The sequence below is a fragment of the Lycorma delicatula genome, chromosome 4 (genome assembly GCF_047948215.1).
Source record: "Lycorma delicatula isolate Av1 chromosome 4, ASM4794821v1, whole genome shotgun sequence".
NCBI classification, from domain to species: Eukaryota; Metazoa; Arthropoda; class Insecta; order Hemiptera; family Fulgoridae; genus Lycorma; species Lycorma delicatula.
The window spans coordinates 122356691-122371051 of record NC_134458.1 but is presented as its reverse complement, the minus strand read 5'-3'; the positions used below and the strand labels follow the sequence as shown (position 1 = coordinate 122371051).

The 14361-nt window shown below is 29.6% G+C and overlaps 2 protein-coding genes across 8 annotated transcripts in view; one reads left to right on the top strand and one right to left on the bottom strand.

The window, feature by feature from the left end:
• Positions 1–6167, bottom strand: part of LOC142323838 (double-stranded RNA-specific editase 1-like) — a 38128-nt gene extending 31961 nt beyond the window's left edge. For 4 of the 6 annotated variants that reach the window (XM_075364113.1, XM_075364114.1, XM_075364115.1 and 1 more), the window contains exons 1-2: positions 5860–6166; positions 4908–5080 (exon numbers count right to left, since the gene is read on the bottom strand). In XM_075364113.1, the coding sequence (XP_075220228.1) occupies positions 4908–5080; positions 5860–5887 (201 nt within the window). In that variant the 5' untranslated portion in view covers positions 5888–6166. Of the gene's footprint in view, positions 1–4907; positions 5081–5859 lie in introns of all 6 variants that reach the window. The other 2 variants (XM_075364112.1, XM_075364117.1) reach the window with 1 other exon arrangement.
• A 427-nt stretch (positions 6168–6594) lies between these two features.
• lds (transcription termination factor lodestar) lies at positions 6595–12967 on the top strand. 2 transcript variants are annotated; one of them, XM_075364110.1, is made up of 2 exons: positions 6595–6748; positions 9674–12967. In XM_075364110.1, exon 2 carries the CDS (start codon positions 9679–9681, stop codon positions 12742–12744), a length of 3066 nt encoding a protein of 1021 aa, XP_075220225.1. In that variant the 5' UTR covers positions 6595–6748; positions 9674–9678; the 3' UTR covers positions 12745–12967. The 2 variants fall into 2 exon arrangements, with proteins under 2 accessions (XP_075220225.1, XP_075220226.1); XM_075364111.1 differs by having other exon boundaries at positions 6617–7238.
• The last annotated feature ends 1394 nt before the right edge of the window (positions 12968–14361 follow it).

Below are 14361 nucleotides of genomic sequence, written 5' to 3'. Positions count from 1 at the left end.
CTGCCTTGGATGCTGTGGCGGGTATATGCAAGACAGCAAGGAGGTCTATGAGAGGCGGTAGAGGCAGGATGGATGTCCTGGTGACACTTGATGTGAGAAATTCATTTAATTGCATTTCTCATACCGCAATAATGTGTACTTTAGCGGCTTTTGATGTCCTCAAGTATTTGATAAGAATGGTACGGTCATATCTCACTGGGCGTTAAGCTGATATGTCAGGTGCAGTGCAGACTAGTTGAACAATGTCTAGATAGGAGTGCCACAGGGGTCAGTCCTTGAACCGACCCTCTGGAATGTCACTTACAATGGGGTATTTCGGGTTACACTGCATTATGGAGTAGCCTTATTTGGATATGCAGACGATCTTACCGTTATTACCTCAGCAAAAAGAAGGCCCGTATTCCAGGGTTTAGTTGGTAGTGTGCAAGTACACATACACACTTAATAACATCTTTCGGAACCTGTTAGTTATCGACGCCTGTAAATGGGATTCCACCACCTCGTAAAAAAAAATTATCATATTCATGTGAAGAAGAATGATTTTCATTTTCAGAAACTTTTGAATCAAAAGACAATTCAAGATTATTTTTCAGATACCTTATTTATTTTATTTTAATTTTTAATTCTGATGGCCTTTGATCCATGCTTAATTTTTTTTCAATTTTGATGAAAGTAATACACCCAAAATGCTACAAGCAGCATCCAATTGTTCAATGTTGTGATGTGGAGCAATTTGTTGCTCTTGGTCTTCACATTCATATAGTTTTATGTTCTGCTGAGAAAAAATACTTTTGAAATAGTTAACAAGAAGAGTCTTTTCAGGAACAAAATTTAAATTTTGAAAAATATGTTCTTTAAGACCTTGCTTTAATGTTTTTCTTAACTGTCTTTACTTCCTTGTAAAGAAGTATTGTGACCATGAAAAATTTTGATTTTCTGATTTTAACAAAAATATTCATTTTGACCATCCCTGAATCCATTTTAACTAGTTTCAGCATGACATCTGTACATACATACATATTTATCCCAGATAACTCAAAAACTAGTAGCTATAGGATATGGAAATTTTGGATTTACGACTTGCTTTGCACCTCTCATTTTGAATGCAACTGGCAGAATCAAAAATTTGGATTTTGGACTTTTAACTGAAGTAATAAGCCCTCATTGAGAGCTTTTCAATGATATATCACATGTGGTACTTATTTTCATTGGTTCCAGAGTTATAGCCAAATAAAATATTAATTAATGAAATAATTGGATCTTATAGGAGATGGCAAATCGGTTCGAATCAAGACTTCCTCTAGTTTTTTTTTTTTAACTTTTTTTTTTCAATTTACATATATTGAAAATATCAGAAGTTATTAATGAAATAAAATTTTGTGTACTTTTCATTTTAAAAGCATGTATATATTAATATAACAGGCATACAAGGAAGTTATGTGGTGCCCTCATCAGAATTTTTTATGAGTTCTCAAGGGCCACAACAGAACTGTCCACAACAAAAACGTTTTTTCATTATTTACAAACAATATATATGAATTGACACATAAAAAAATAAGTTGTTTGTTTTCATCACTAAATTCAGAAATTTTAATGAGTTCTTTTGGCACTGTACCATACACTGTTTTATGACTCTTCATTCACATAAATTCCTATGTAACGTTGTTCTTCCATTCTTTTATGTGAAATTACTTGAAAATAATGAAAACATTTAACAGATTTTAAATTAGCAAATACAATATTATTAGGTAAAACTTATTTATTTAATAACACTTCCAAACACAGGATGAAATTTGAGACACTCTGTAAAGATGTGAACAGGTCACTGACTAATATCAGACTGACCAGTCTGTAACTGCAAAGCTAAATGATACAACAAGCATAAAGTAGCATGTTGCAACATGAATTTTCCTGACGACTGGAAATGACTTCAAGCACTAACATTAATACTGCAGCTGAATGGTTCAAACAAGTCTATTTCAACTATAGTAATATAGTTGATATATGTTACATTTCCCCCCTCTTGCCATCGGGTGCTGAAACCTAGCGATGGCTAGGGTGCCCACAGCAAACTATGGTCGCCAGACAAACACCGCCACAAGCTGCTCTCTCAAGCACTGTACATTGCATCTTCTAACCAGTCTGCACTCATACCTGACCCAAGGCGGTCACGTCCGGATGGACATTACTTTAAGTTTTATTTCTCTAAAATCTACTGCAACACTGTTAACTAAGGGCGTCCTGTCAACATTGCAACAGTATAAAAATATTAAAGTGCAAAGAAGACAAGAAACCCCCTTAGAGCACTTATTTAGCAAGTCGAAATGGTATTGCTTTTAAACAGGTTTTTCATGATTTGATGTTGAGAGGTTATAACTTTTTATTAGTACAATACACAAAAAACTTTATTTGCCATAAGCATCTACAAAAACACTAAGCTGGGCAAATTTGGAATTTTTATCACAGCCCCATCAGAGTTATTTGAAGCCAAAATTTGAATTAAAAAAACATTTAGGGGTAAGTATATCACCATTAATATTATTTATGGTAAAACTACTAACATATACCTACATATAAAAATATAATTCAAACTCCATTTCTGAGTCTTGAAAAAAATTACCAAAGTGAAATTTCACTGTTTTTCATGTTCAACCTTCGGTAAACCCTTACAATCACAAAAATAGGTATCCACACCATAACAATAATGGCCACCACAGGTAAAACTGCTAAAATAAAAAATTAGAAAAAAATAGTTTTAAGGTCCCAAAACATATAGGAAATAAGTGGACAAGTTTCAATTTTTTTTTTGCAAAAGTCTAGCAACCACCCTTGGGTCACTTCAAATGGATTAACCCCCATACTGATAATCAAAATCTAATAAAGTATGATATAACAGCCTTACACGTAGGGTCAAATTATTTCAGCAGTTTTTTCACTTGCACTTCAAAATAACTTTGTTCATCTACACAATCATTTTTGTTTGGCCAAATTTCAGTTTAATTTTTCTTTTGTTTAATCAGAAGATTTTCTAATAGTTTACAAGACCCAATTATTTAATTTAATAGAATTAGAAACTAGACTGTTAATTAAAACTTTTTCCAATTACAAAAGCGCAAAACATTTGCAAATATAGTAATAATATTTTGATTCACAACGAAAATATAGCTAAAAAGCTGTTCAGATTTTAGTAGGACAATTTTTTTTTAAATGCATCACGAGGCTTGTGAATGGGAATAAAAAATGAAAATTTTGTAGTCTGAAAAATGCCATGGCAGACTGGGATTCGCACCCAGGACCTCCAACTGAAGGAGCAAGATGCTACCACTCCGCCATGGAGAAAGGCATTCAAGCCTTCAAATGTCAATGTAAATAATAAGTGTAAGATTGTGCAGCCTTTTTCATTGAAAAGTCTGTACTAAATTTATGTTAAAGCTCAAAATTAAGAGAATATTGAAGATGATAGATGATCAGTATTTTAGATTACTTACGATTATATTTACTTGAAACTTTACAGTACTTAAAAAAAATTTCCATTTAAAATTTTTAACGTTATCTTCCAGGATTAAATTCAAATTCATGAACAGTTTTAATCACACAAATATTTATAAAAACAAAAAAGAACACCAAATACAATCTGATGGAAAATTAATTTCTGATGAAAGAAATAGCACCACTGTAAGTTTGAACCCCAGCAGTTACAATGAAAAGGGATAGGGCATTACAAAAACAAATCAGCTGATTTGGAAAGTTGAGAGTTACAGCGTTCAAGTCCTAGTAAAGCCAGTTATTTTTACATGGATTTGAATACTAGATCGTGGATACTGGTGTTCTTTGGTGGTTGGGTTTCAATTAATCACACATCTCAGGAATGGTCGAACTGAGAATGTACAAGACTACACTTCATTTACACTCATACATATCATTCTCATTCATCCTCTGAAGAATTATCTAAACGGTAGTCACCGCAGGCTAAACAGGAAAAAAGAAGAAGAGGGCATTACAACAAAAAAAATTCTTTTCATGTAAGCAAAAAATTTTTTTTTAAATATGATCATTTTTGTTTACTTAAAATAAAAACATAGTTACGATTAAGCATGGCAATCTTCGTAAGAAAGCTGCTGTTGCATTGTGGTTCCAATACAAGTCATGAAGACACATTCACCTTCAAAAAGTGTTTTCAACAAAATGCTGTGTTTAAATCATACTCATGAGTTTACAATGTCAATACATACGTGAACTATACTTTATTAAATGTTACGGCTTATGCTAAATCCTGTTGCCAGTTTCACATAAAAAAGCTAGACAATGTTTTCTTCAAGCCCATAAAAGTTTTAATAGTTGAGTAATAAATTTTATATAAAAAAAGACTATAAAATATAATGCTTCTGATTTTATTATTACACTTATTTTGTCCAATATAAAAATCTGATATAATTATTTCTCGTTCATAATACGCCTGCGTAAAACATTTTTTTTTTTTTTTTGTATTAAAATGTAGCTCTAGGAATTATTAGATCTCCAGAACAGTAGGCATATGCTTCTTCCAGAGATGATCACGTGATCAGCTATTAATAATAAAAATTAAAAGAAAAATGATTCCATACAGGCCAAAACTCATTTAAAAGAGGCTGTAACATATACCCACCAGAATAAGTTGGAAGCATAACAGTAAGAATTGCTATAAAATGTTCATTTACAACTTCTTACTGTTGCATAAATAATAAATTTCAAATTTAAGCATTTTTTAAATGTGGTACATATTCATTAAACTTATAAAATATATAAATGAATACCCATTTGATCACCTCATTTATCAAACATGTTAACATTTTTGCTTTCAAATATTTGTAATAATAATGATAAAATAAGCTTTAAGAGGAATCAAAACAATAATAACAGCACATTACCTTTCCAGATTGTACAGAGCTGTAACCACCTTGTGGGGTAAATGAAGACTGATTAAAAGAAGAGGAATTAGTCGTAGTGGAATATCCTGGATTTTGTTGATTCAATGGTCGGTTTCCAGATCTTTGTGGAGTGTTCTGTGTCTGATGGTAATTTACTTGCGGACCAACACGAGCTGAAAAATAAACACAATCTACTCAGAAAAACATTTTCTGTAATGTATGGTTGCTGCTAATTATATATTTCAATATTTTTCAATGGTAGTATATAAAATCCTGAGAAGTTTTTTTTTAAAGCTTCATACTCTGTTGAGTGTACTCAAGGCATGAGAGTTTAAAAAAGGAGAAAATCAGCACATATGAGTCTGACAAAAACACATATAAGACTACATTTCCATATTTTCATAGTTCATGAATGCAACTCCACATTGAAGATGTCTAAAACACAAGAAACAATGGCGACGAGATGTACTCACAGAACACGCATAACATTGCTATTAAACTGATCAATACCTATCATAATTACAGGAAATAGAACTGAAATTTTCACTAGACTTAGCAGATAACGCCAAAATTTTGTATTTGCATTAGGTGTACGTAATTTAAAATAAACTTAATTCTCGCAACACAAACCTAACGCTTAGCCGGTTTCATTGTACCCAAATGACGCCTAATGTTGTTAAAAGATAAACAGTTTGGTTTCTTCAAGAAAGGGTACTCTAAATTGAAAAACAAGACAAAATGTGAAACTAAATAAACAATAACAGCCACTATTAAACGTAAAAGAAAAAATATATGTCTTCAGTCTAAAAATCCTAAACAAACAAGTGAAATACCTAACTTTTAAAGGATTAAGCTCATATATAATAGTAATACCATAACTATTTTAAAGTTCTGAATGAAAATTTCAAAGAACCTAACAAAATAAATAATATATTTATAGAATTGAACATACCACCAGTTCTACGATTGTTATACGACATAGCGTTGACTCTACCCTACAGCTTCACGATCAGAAATTAGAACAAGATGGCGTATCACAATTTCCTTTTTTCCCAGTTCAGTTCAGTAACATCCAACAAAAGAAAATCCACTTTAGTGACAAAGGGGGTAAATATCAATCTAATACACTTTACGCTGATGTAATGTTACACCAAACCGACAAAAATACAGTTCTGAGAATGAAAAAAAAAACAAATAGATTAACAGAGCTGTACAACTGACATCTAACAAAATTGATCAAAGTAATTGCCAACTGCAAAAATGAACTAAAAACGATTGCTGGTAATACAATTGCAAAAATGGCTAATAATTGTGATAAATTTTCTGTTCTATTTAAATAATAAAGGCATACCAAACAATACAAGTAGTTTATTATCTGGAAGGAAAAACAATTATGTTGAGTGTAATATCCTAATAATAATATAATGTCGTAATTGTATTTCATATTGGTAAAAATACTTATTTTAATCAAATGTTAGCATTTTTACCGTGTTATTTATTTATTTATTGGAGCAGCAATCAACAAACTGAATGCGTCGCTTGGCCATGCCATTATATTTACATATTTATAAGTGAAGAATAATAAAGTTTCATTATTACCTTTTTCAATTGTTAAACATAACTCGTTAACATGTATTTAATTCAAGTAGCACTATCAACCGTACTTTTTAGAAGAGTAAAGTATATCAATTAATAAGCTGTGTTTCTCACCACCAGTTTAGTAAATGCAATCTCTATGGAAATTGGGGATTGTTACTAGTAACTGTTCGTTTGTTAGCAGGAGGTTCAAGCTTGGTATCCGTTTACGATAGTGTTTAGTTCATTGATTACCGTGACTGAAGGTGATAATATTTAAAACTAAATGTTTTTTTTTCCATTGATCTTGTTTATAATGGTGCTTGTGGGTGGATTAATTTCGTTTTAGATTATGTGTCTTTTTGTTCAAATTTGTTGTACTATGGTATAATTCAATATAAACTAGCGTTAATTTCCGTAGTTTTCTAATTTGATTTGGTTATACAGGAATCTTACAAATTTACCTTTTTTTAGTTTACGATTATGGCTATTGGGATTGGTAATTTAGTATAAAAAAAAAACCAAGCCTGTATTTTAATTGAAGCCTGAGTCTTTATAAAAAATGTAATTTTTGCAGAACGTAAGTTTTTTCATACTCGTTTTATAGTACAGCCTTTATGTGCATTCCATGCATAAAGGTAGATTTCGAACTTCTGAAATGCCATCATTAGGTGATATCACTCACCTTTACTGGATTGAGAAGAATATTAGAACAGACTAGCTGGGGCATGTAGAACCCAACAAGTGTTTATTACTGTAAGTAATGAGATTCATGTATTTCCTACACTCGAACATAATAATTTTTGCCTTCCAGATAATAAAGTTCTTGTATTGTTTTTTTTATTTCACTATTATTTTTCTCTGTTAAATGTAACTTTATATCAGCATAAAGTGTATCACATTGATATTTGCCCGTTTTGGCACTAAAGTGGTTTTTCTTTGTTGGATGTTAGTGAACTGAACTGGGGAAAAAGAAATTGTGATATGCCATCTTCTAATTTCTGATCATGATGCTCTAGCGTGGAGCCACTGCTGTGTCATGTAACACTCTTAGAACTGGTGGTTTGTTCAGTTATATAAATATATTATTTCTTTTGAAAATTCATTCAGACCTTCCATATAGTTATAAGATATGAGCGTAATCCTTTAAAATTAGGCATTTCACTTGCTTTGTTCAGGATCCTTAAAGACTGAAGATATATTTTCTGTTATGGTGGCTGTATTAAATGTTTTGATTTGTATAACATGATACATCTTAAATTCTAACAAAATATGATTAAAACTATATATAGTACCTAGATATGCTAAAATAAATATAAAAAATTCCCAATATAATAATTTAGCCAAAACAGTTTTTAATAAAAATTTAAAAAATTATAATTTTCATAGGAAGTATAATGTTAGAAATGTAGAAAAACAGTATAATTTGAATTTAGTGAATACACATGAAGTTTCAGGTAAATGTTATAGTGACCTTGTAAATCTAACGAAAGTTAGTTTAGTGATAATGAAAAATTAATAACTATTTTCTTTTAAATTTAATTTACAGATGATAATATTAATAGAATTTACTGACAAAAGATAAAGACTACGCATTATTTGTAATAACATCTGTAAAATTATAAATATTTATATTAATAAGAAAGCAATATATAAGTTAAAAGAAAATAAATGTATTGTACTAAAATCAGATAAAACAATTACACCAGTTATGTTAATTGATGAATATAATAATTTAATGGAAAATATGTAATTTATAATAAATAATTTTAGACAAATAAAAAACTTAACTAATAAATTTATAAAGATTACAAAAATTTTAATCACAAATTATAAGGCAATTTCTAATTATAACAAAATAGGTATCAAAACTAGATTATATCCATTTAAACCATTTGCACTGAAACTTACTGGTCTTCCTAAAATACATAAATAAGGTATAACCAATACGTCTGTTAATTAACTTTAAATCTGCATCTTTTTATTTCATTGCCAAAATAATAATAAAATATTCCGATCTAAAATTGTTTTACCGAACAAGTATAATATAAAAAATCGGATGTAGACACACATGACTTCCTTGTATGCCTGTTAAATTACACACATTTTTTTTTTGTTGGAAAGTACATAAAATTTTATTTCGTTAATAACTTATGTAATATATATTCTTTTTTACTGTTACTGAATTTATTGTAAAACTTCTTACATCACATGTTAATAATTATTAATAAATCAATATATTTCAGTTAAAAAAATATTATATTTAAATATTAAAAATATAATATTGCAAAAACTAATAGTTAATTTATGGCAAGGTTTTCAGAACATTTTAGATATTATAAAAACAAGTTAGGATTTTCTAGAGTTGCTGACCAGTTAATAGTCAACAAACATTACATTGCTGATATAGAAACAAATTTAAAAATAATTGAAATTACAAAAGAAAATGATAATAATGATAAAAAAATTTGACATTTTAGAAAAATATATATACGAATATAGACAAAAATTCAGCTTGATTAGTCTACAGACAGAGTTTGATGATGATTTTCTTATCAAAGCTGCTATAGGTAGCAGTACTTTTGTAAATATTAAATGAAATTCATAAAAAATAATGGTACAATACTGTATGTATTGGCTGGTCACAGGCATATATATAGGAAATTTTAAAAACTTTAAAAAATTTGATGTTATTCAATTTTAATTTTTGACTGCATATTCTACACTATGTGCGATAATTTTTATTGTTAATGTGTAATTTAAAATTTAATTTTTTGTTCAACTGACGATGAATCGCCAAATGGCGAAAAAAAGGTGGCATTTTTTGAATTTTTTTGGGTACTTTTGAATTTTTGTTTTAAAACGCTCCTGAAGGTATGGATATGGGCCCTGCAAAGTTTGGTTAATGTATGTTTAGTATTGTGGCTGCAAAATTGTTACAGACAGAATTGTTATAATATTTGATATATATATATATAATGCTTGATTTTTAAAATTTGAATTACATTAAGAATATGAGCACTTTGTTAAAAAAAAAGGTATTTATTTATAAAATAAAAATGATTCAAAATAAAAAGCTGAAGAATAGCAAAAAATACTTGCACAAAATCTGTTATAGTTTTTGAAAAAGATGTAATTGGCCAACTTAATCAAAGAAATACAAATGTTAATTTATTAATTTGCAATTTCAGGTTGTATGAAGATGGCATCGAATTCATTTCTTTCTTGGAGAAGAATTGGTGAAACTGATAGTGATGATTCTGATACTGACATAATAGAAGGATCTTTTATTGATAAACAAAAGGAATGTATAGTTGTCGATTCATCTGATGCTTCTGATGATAGTATTGTTAATATAAGAAAAAACAAAAAAACTAGAGCTTTATTGGAAGATTGTTATTCAGAAACTGATGAAGATGACAAGGAAGGAAACATTGATGTAAAAGAAGGTCCACATAAAATAATTACCGATGAAGATAATATAAATTCTTTACAATCTACAATCTGCGAGGATACTAATGATTATGAAGGAAGTAATTTTTATGATGAAAACGTCAAAATTCAGAAAAGTAATTCTTCAGTATATAAAAATAACAACCTTAGTACATTAGTAAACAATTCTTTTGAAAATAATAATGATCACAAATATAGTAAAGGAGAAGAAAGAAGTTATGATGAAAATGAGAATACAAGTAATGTGTCTTCAAAGATATTAAAAAACTATTGTGAAATTGTAAATGAATCATCATCGTTTGATAACCTTGCTACAAGTTCAGCAGTTACAAAGATGTTAACTACTGAAAATAACAATACATCAGTTAATGGAAATGAAACAATTGATGCTGAAGCATTCAAACCTGAGTGTGTAAAAACTTACGCTTCTCCACAATCAGAACCAAATGCTGAAACAAATTCAGTCAAATTTCAGTCATTTGCATCTTCTAGTAATAATTCAAAATTTAATATTGCTCAAAATAGTAATGAGGATATAGAAAATTTAAAAGCTGAAAAAATTAGATTAGAATATGAAATAAAAAGTATAAATGAATTGATAAGAAATTATACAATAACTTTGAATACAGTCAATATGAATATTTTACCTGATAAAGGAATGAAGATCAAAGTTTCTTTGGCTCGTAAAAAAAGGAATCTAAATGAACTTTTAGAACAGTTAAAAAAAGTTAATAATAAATTATCTTTCCTTTCAATTGATGATAGTAATAGCAGTAATAATCATAATAAAAAAGTAAATCTGCCAAAAATTGGTACCCTTCCATCAGCTAACATACAGGAAATGGGTAAAAGAGCTTTAGAAACTTATCGTGTTCAGCAGTCTCTTACAATCGATTCGTTAAGGGAATTTCATAATTCTTTAAAATCATGCCCATCAGAAGATAAAGTTATCCCAGATCCTGAAGGATTGAAACTTTCCTTAATGGACCATCAAAAACAAGCACTAGTTTGGTTATTATGGCGTGAAAAAGAGAAACCATCTGGTGGCATTCTCGCTGATGATATGGGTCTTGGGAAAACTCTTACTATGATATCATTAATTTTAAAAAAAGAAAATGATTCTGAAAATGACAGTGGAAGCAGTGACAGTGAGGAAGAGGATAATGATGATGATGATAGTGACATAACCAAGAGAAATAGATGTAAAGGTGGTACTCTTATTGTATGTCCTGCATCCTTGATTGGACAGTGGGAATTAGAAATTAAACGTAGAGTCAAACAACACTTCCTTACTTATGAGATATATCATGGACAAAGTAGAGAAAAAAAACCTAGAAGATTAGCCAAACAAAATATTATAATAACATCTTATGCTATTGTTCGTGTAGAAATGGGGAAGTCAAATAAAAATTTATTAAATGTAGATACTGTAGGACCCTTGTTTAAAGTGAATTGGAAGCGAATTATTTTAGATGAAGCACATAATATCAAAAATCATAAAAGTCAAACAGCTTCAGCAGTATTCAATTTAAAAGCAAAATATCGTTGGGCTCTTACTGGTACACCAGTACATAATAAAACACAAGATTTCTTTTCGCTAATTAAATTTCTTCGCTGTAAACCATTCGATGATTTTGAAGTGTGGAAAAAGTGGGTTGAGGCAAAAGATGAAACCGGTACAAAACGATTGAATATGTTAACTAAATCATTAATGTTACGGCGTACAAAAAATATATTAATGAGTGAAGGTAAACTAGCATCATTACCAGAAAAACTGTCTATGGATGTATCAGTTTCTCTTAATAAGGATGAATTATCATTATATGAAAAAGTTTCACAGTTTTCAAAAACTTTATTATATCAACTACTATATCAAAAAGCTGAAAAAGAACAGCTTTTAAACAATGGTATACAAGTTAGCAGAAATTATAAGAATGCAAATTTTAATGAAGATAATCCTTTTAGTAAGCATCCTGCTTTAGATAAATTATACAAAAGAGTAACAAGTATGAATAATGTTAAAACACATGAAATATTAGTTCTGTTGTTACGTTTGAGACAAATTTGTTGTCATCCAGCTTTGATGAAATCTATGATTGAAAAAGATGGAATGATTCAGGATGGTATTCATGATGTAGATGGTTCAGATATTGACCTTTTGGAAAAAATGTCATCTATGACTGTGAATGATAGTGATAGAGAATCAGGAAGTTATGAATCTGAAGAAAAAATTGATGTTTTTAATACAAATCATCAAATTTTTAAACCTGATTGGCCAAGTTCTAAAATACAAGCAATCCTTAGATTATTAGAAGAAATTTTATTAGAAACTGATGATAAAATAGTTGTAGTATCTCAGTGGTCTTCAATGTTAGAACTTTTGTATAATTTTATAAAGAAATTTAAAAATTGTAAATGTGACCTGTTTACTGGTAAAGTTCCTGTTGATCAACGAATGAATATTGTTAATGAATTTAATGATAATTTATCCAAATTAAAAATTTTATTACTATCACTTACTGCTGGAGCCACAGGATTAAATCTTGCTGGTGCAAATCATTTAATATTAACAGATCTTCATTGGAATCCTCAACTTGAAGCACAAGCGTGTGATCGAATTTATAGAGTTGGTCAGAATAAACCGGTTAAGATTTATAAATTTATTTGTACTGAAACAATCGAAGAAAGAATTCAAGAATTGCAACGAAATAAATTGGCTTTAGCTGAAGGTGTGTTATCTGGATCCAAACAATTACAAATTGGAAAATTATCACTTAATGATTTAAAAATGCTCTTTAATGTAACATAAAGGTATATTAAAATTATAACTGTTGTGACAGTGCTGTTGTTGTTCCTGAGACTTAAAATAGTAATAAGAAATAGTCATGCTGCTAGTGGAGATTTTTTTAAAAAATAAATACATGAATTTTTACCTGTAAAATTAATTTTTGTAATCATTTTCACTGAATCCTTATTTTAATTTGCAAAAAAAACTTGCAATTTGGAATTAATAAAATTATTTTACTTCTTTACGCTTTTTTTTTTTTGTCTAGTCATTTGACTGGTTTGATGCCAAACGTGGCCTGCCTACACAATTTTTTCCTTCTACCTATCCTTCCAATATTAAAGAGACTATTCCATGTGGCCTATAAGTCTGTCTCTTCTTTTAACTATATTTTTCCAAATGCTTCTTTCTTCATCTATTTGCCGCAATACCTCTTCATTTGTCACTTTATCCACCCATCTGATTTGTAACATTCTCCTATAGCACCACATTTCAAAAGCTTCTAATCTTTTCTTCTCAGATACTCCGATTGTCCAAGCTTCACTTCCATATAAAGCGACAATCCAAACGCATACTTTCAAAAACTTTTTCCTGACATTTAAATTAATTTTTGATGTAAACAAATTATATTTCTGACTGAAGGCTCGTTTCGCTTGTGCTATTCAGCATTTTATATCGCTCCTGCTTCGTCCATCCTTAGTAATTCTATTTCCCAAATAACATAATTCTTCTACCTCCATAATCTTTCTCCTATTTTCACATTCATTGGTCTATCTTTGTTATTTCTAATACATTTCATTACTTTTGTTTTGTACTTGTTTATTTTCATGCGATAGTTCTTGCGTAGGACTTCACCTATGCCGTTCATTGTTTCTTCTAAATCCTTTTTACTCTCGGCTAGAATTACTTTATCATCAGCAAATCGTAGCATCTTTATCTTTTCACCTTGTACTGTTACGACAAATCTAAATTGTTCTTTAACATCATTAACTGCTAGTTCCATGTAAAGATTAAAAAGTAACGGGGATAGGGAACATCCTTGTCGGACTCCCTTTCTTTATTACGGCTTCTTTCTTATGTTCTTCAATTATTACTGTTGCTGTTTGGTTCCTGTTCATGTTAGCAATTGTTCTTCTATCTCTGTATTTGAACCCTAATTTTTTTAAAATGCTGAACATTTTATTCCAGTCTACATTATCGAATGCCTTTTCTAGGTCTATAAACGCCAAATATGTTGGTTTGTTTTTCTTTAACCTTTCCTTCTACTATTAATCTGAGGCCTAAAATTGCTTCCCTTGTCCCTATACTTTTCCTGAAACCAAATTGGTCTTCTCCTAACACTTCTTCCACTCTCCTCTCAATTCTTCTGTATAGAATTCTAGTTAAGATTTTTGATGCATGACTAGTTAAACTAATTGTTCTGTATTCTTCACATTTATCTGCCCCTGCTTTCTTTGGTATCATGACTATAACACTTTTTTGAAGTCTGACGGAATTTCCCTTTTTCATAAATATTACACACCAGCTTGTATAATTAGTGAAGTGAATAAACTATACTTTTTACTTTAAAGTAAATACTGGTCAAGTAAAGTATACCCTTGAGACTAAGTGAATAACCTTTTACTAATACTTATAAGTAAA

Bases quoted from the DNA above. Each gene is read 5' to 3' on its own strand.
- lds (XM_075364110.1), top strand. From the start codon at position 9,679: ATGAAGATGGCATCGAATTCATTTCTTTCTTGGAGAAGAATTGGTGAA.